The 5,000-nt window shown below is 37.4% G+C and overlaps 1 protein-coding gene across 1 annotated transcript in view; it reads left to right on the top strand.

Moving 5' to 3' along the window:
* Positions 1–5,000, top strand: part of LOC138028483 (uncharacterized) — a 40,659-nt gene that overhangs the window by 7,200 nt on the left and 28,459 nt on the right. Inside the window, exons 10-11 of the mRNA XM_068876037.1 lie at positions 269–321; positions 1,191–1,254. Of these exons, the coding sequence (XP_068732138.1) occupies positions 269–321; positions 1,191–1,254 (117 nt within the window). The remainder of the gene's footprint in view (positions 1–268; positions 322–1,190; positions 1,255–5,000) is intronic.

The raw sequence follows: 5,000 nt of genomic DNA, 5'->3' as shown, positions 1-5,000 counted from the left end.
GGGTGTTGTGGCGTCTGACAATGTGCGCGATGTAATTCAGGTAGTGTACACAAATCGCATCCTTCAATGGCGGCGTACGAAAAAAATTGTCGAGTTATTTATAAGTCATTGTTTCTTTGCCATCCTCACCTGGTTTTCTCGCATAGCCGCCCAGTGTCATCTGCTGTAAAAACCGGTACCAACAACTCGATAAAAGTTTGATATGCCCTCGGTTAGGGTTAAGGTTGCTCTCCCAAAATAAATCATTATTATTATTATTTTATCCTAGGGTAAAGAGGAAGCCAGTACAAAAGTTGCTCTTGCCGTCACAACAATACAAAGGTATCAATGTAATTACCACTTATTAGAATGCAAAAGCATTCTCTTGTTAAAAAAGATTAAAAACATAAGCTTGACAAAGGCAATTTACGGTGTTCAAAAAACACCAGAATCTTGGCAGACAGCTAAAACCGTGGACGCCGAAAATAACTGAAAACCGTTGCCTAGGCAATACTCAACTTTATTGTAATTAGACCTCATTTACATTTTAATGTCTTAGCTTTTTTCACACTTCTTTTTGTATTCTATTTTTTATTATTTTCCTATTCATGTCTAACTTTTTCATTTATCTAAGGCTATAGACTGATAGCCGGAAGCTTATGTTTTTAGTCTTTTTTAACCAGGAATGTGTTTTCACTTTAATATGACTTATCCAGGTTACACCTCTATAATTACCACTGTTAGCCAAAAAAAAATTCTTTAATTTTTCAATTCATTTAGAGTGATTCCAAGAATTTGCGGAATTTTATCAGTAATAGTTGGGCAAGACTAAAGCTTGGCCTGGCTAAAGCTACAATCCTGGACAAAAGTGTTGGGAAGGTAGCGTCACTTTTGAGATAGCCCCCCTCCCCCCTTATCAATGTTGGATTTTGCACCAAACGAAATGGTGACTTTTCTGACTTTTCTTCCAACATTGAATATGGGGGAGGGGGGCCACAAGAGCATGCTCTTTCCCAAATAGTTCAGCCAATAGTTAGAATAAAGAATTAGGTGTTGTGTTAAGTGATGCGCGCAACCTTCCCAACAACTTTTGACCAGGATTGTAGTTGCAAAATCTACCATGATTTTATTGGGAGTTTGAAATGTCAAAAACATTTTTAGGTTGAACATGTAAATGCTGTATAATGTATCATAATTTATATATTCTGTAGGATGCTCCCCAAAGCTCGTGTTGTTTACTGCAGTGCAACTGGAGTAACAGATGTAAAGAATATGGTAGGCCTCTTTTAGTTGATTGTAGCATTATTATTGTCATACCATAAGAAATGTTTGCAAGTCTTAAAGTTTGGATATTTGTTAAGATCCATGTTTACAAGGAAAGTTATCAGAGAGAGGTCCCATGATTTATGAGTCAAATGGTCAATGAGTCCATGAGTCATGAGTCAATGAGACCAAGGCTGTGCTCTAAGGAAAATTTCGGGGAGCCCTTCGGGCTCCCAAGCATTTCAGCCTGGGTGCCCAGCCCTCCAAGTTGATCGCCCGACTTAATTAATTAATTATTTATTTAATTAATTATCTGGGATCAGCAACGATCCTCATCCATCTCTCTCTCAACGAAACATTGCTGCTACTGCTCTGGTGATCGTCAAACTCGCTAGTGCAAGAAAAACCGCAACCCGTCAAATTTTCACGCCATACTTGAGAAAGACGAGAAAAGTGGCAATGCCACCAATGTTTTCAAGTTTAAAAGTGAAAAAGTAAAGATTGCGGCAATTTTATGTAAAAACGTTTGGTCTAATACAGGTAAACGTTTTTACTGGTTAGTTGGGTTAAAAATGAATTTTCAAAACGTGAATTCACGTGGAGCTTTTGTGAAAACTGCCGTGAAACAAAAACCACCGCGACCCAAAAGGTATCAATTTTTTTTTGAGCAAGTCATCTTGATTGGACGAAAATCATTGCTACAGGACAGAATTTAAGTATTTTTTTCTTATATTATCAGTAAAATGTTTTAATACTGGAATGCGCTTTTTGTGGATTCGGTCGAAGCACCAGTCACAGCGTTATTTGTTTAGGGCACGCAATGGTTTGTCACGAACTAAAGACAACGCAGGATTGCTCTGTTTCTAAAACAACAACAAATGACATGATATCTTTCCTTTTTTCTTATTTCGTTATTTCATATACTGGGGAAAAACAACCGTAACCTAAATGTATTTTAGCCAAGCAGGCGCAGCCGCAAAAAATTGTAAAAATATGAAATTTGCATAAACTGTCGCATAAACTGCGATTCCCGGGTTCATACAAAAGTAAATTACACCGCTTCGCCGGCTGCGCTTTACCGCTGTCAGAGCAGAAGTAACAACTCTTTTTTTAAACTATAACCAAGAAATGCCAAACTCCACGTTCCAAATTTAATGCTATTTTTTTTTCAAAACAAATCGAAATTCGTGCGGCCGCCGGCCGTCACGTGCAAAGTCACAGATTATGTTACATGTGAAATCATGTGGAACGTCCTTTAAACCGACTTTCGTGCGAAGAAAAAACATTTTCTGAGAGGTTTCGTAAACTATAACCACCAACATATTAAAAATTTTTAGCCGCCTTATCTGCTAGAAATACAATAAGCCAGTGTGCCCGGCCGGGCACCGGGTAGTTTTCTCTCACTCGCCCGAAACCAAATGTTAGTCGCCTCAGGCGAACGGGCGCCGTTAGAGCACAGCCTTGGAGACCCACAGGCAATATAGCAATTTATTGATTAAGCCTAAGCCCTCATTTCAGTGATTAGGCCTAAGCACTCACTGACATTTTTTCATTTTATGGGTTAGGGTAACTGCACAGACTCATTGACTCATGACTCATTGATTCATTGACTCATAAATACTTGATACTCTATCAGAGAGGAGAAACCATCAATTTGTTTGACTTGCCCTTCAGGCATTTATGGAGCGACTAACTTTTGACCAGGATTGTCTGAAAAAGGTCGAAGCGCTATACACGCGATTTTCTAAACGTAGTTTCATTCCTTTAAACAAAAAAACTCGACGAAGTGGCAACATATTCGGATTTCGATGTGTTCTGTTCAAGTTATTCCTGAAATCAGGCTCAATTAAGGTCGATCGCGACCTATACATTCTTTTCGGTAATCTCGGAAATGATAATGTGGAATGTTTACGAAAATGAATAAGAATAATCCTAGTGGCACAAATATAATGGTAAAAGACAGGCAAACATAAAGTAAACAACAACAAGAAAGAAAAAAAAGATAATATAATGTAATGAGAGACTGGTCCCGCAAATTCCTTTTTAAAAGGTGAACCAACACCTCTCATATGTCATACGTAGATTGTTAAATGCATGGATATTTTTAATACTGCTCTTACTCCTCTGTTTAATTCTCTACCGTATTACCCCAGGGCCATCCTTTGTTGTACCATTGTTGCACCTCTTCATTCCCCCATTCCCTCCAACGTTATTAAAACTCAGACCCGTTGTGCTTTTTATTCTTAATTTGTTTCATAGTGAAGATGTCTTCTCTGTTATGTGTGCAATTCACTAAACCATAAGGATATTCAACCTCACCCAGGGGATATAGTAGAAGCTGGATGTTTGGCAGTAAGTTTAAGATGAAACGTTCCCCTGACTTGGTCATAGTGCTTTTACATTTTCAGTGATATGTAATACCTCCTACCAACCAAGCTGGAAGTAAGTCATGCCCTGCACATTTTTCAGTTCAATTTATGAGGGTCATGAGTGAACTGGAAAAAACCAAGGATTGTTAATTTCAGTTTGGTCCATGAAAATATCACTGGCTTGGTACCAAAATTTAATATTTATTATATATCAAACCCTTAAATCAAGGAAGCCAAAAAAACGTTTAGATTAGGGGGCCATACTGTAGTGAAGACAGCTTGCTAGAATGGTGAAATCTTGGCAGATGTGCGCACTATCTGACAATTATCATGTAAGAGGCTATTAAACTGTTCCACAGTAGATGAGCTGAGACCTTAAGGTTAGTGGAGATGGGAATTGATTTGATTTGTCAAGGGGAGGTATCCATGGCAATCCTACTAGCTACCAGCAACAAAGGCACCGTCACAAACAAAATCAATCAAGGGACATTTGTGAATCTGACTCTTAGAAAATGGACAAGGAGAACTTAGGAAAAAACTTTACAGGGTGCAAACAAAAATTTAAGTAATTTTCTGTTAAGCTGTATTCCAACAAGCAAGCAAATGCTATGAGAAACCCACTGCAAACACTCCAAGGCCTTCCACCCTTGACCAGTGAAAAGGGGCAACCACTGACCAGCATTGTTTTCATTTAAACCTTGCCTAAATTGCATTAATTAAGCCACATTATAATTTTAATTTGAAGGAAACAATACAAAAGAATAATACTGCTTTTATATCGATCAGAGTGTGGATATTTTAATTCAAGAACCTAGAGGAAAAGGGATAATGTAATGTTGGAGTGGTAAAAAATAAAAAAAATAAAAAAAAGAAATTAACTTTAAGGACTTTCCTTGAAGTGGCTATTAAAATGTTATATAACTTGATATATTTCTTTTGCTAGGCTCAGCAACTACCAGCAGCAAGGTATGGATTGTTTGAATCACTTCCCATGGACTTAGTACAATCAGGTATCTTTTATTTGTTCATTTCACATCTCCAGGATTCCACTCTAGAGAATTATTGTTACTTTTACCATCAAGCTGTCTTGCATGGTCATTGCATGTCTGTGAGACTAAAATGAACATTCAAACATTGATATTCCTTTTAAGAACTTTCAATTTTCATTGAATCTTGGAAACGTTTCCAACAACTTGCATGAACTGTTCTTTCAATGTTTCAGGTAAACTTAGTGACTTACAGCTTGAAGGAATTTTGTATGCTGTGAGTACCTATATTATTTTTTGATTTTTAGTGTTGATGTGACATGTCTTTCAAGAGTACCAGTAAATTGACATGCATGGACTTGCCTTTTATTTCTAAATTTGCAGTGTCAGAGACATCAAATGA

Source organism: Montipora capricornis, chromosome 13, assembly GCF_036669925.1.
Source record: "Montipora capricornis isolate CH-2021 chromosome 13, ASM3666992v2, whole genome shotgun sequence".
NCBI lineage: Eukaryota > Metazoa > Cnidaria > Anthozoa > Scleractinia > Acroporidae > Montipora > Montipora capricornis.
This window is presented reverse-complemented; position numbering and strand designations above follow the sequence as displayed.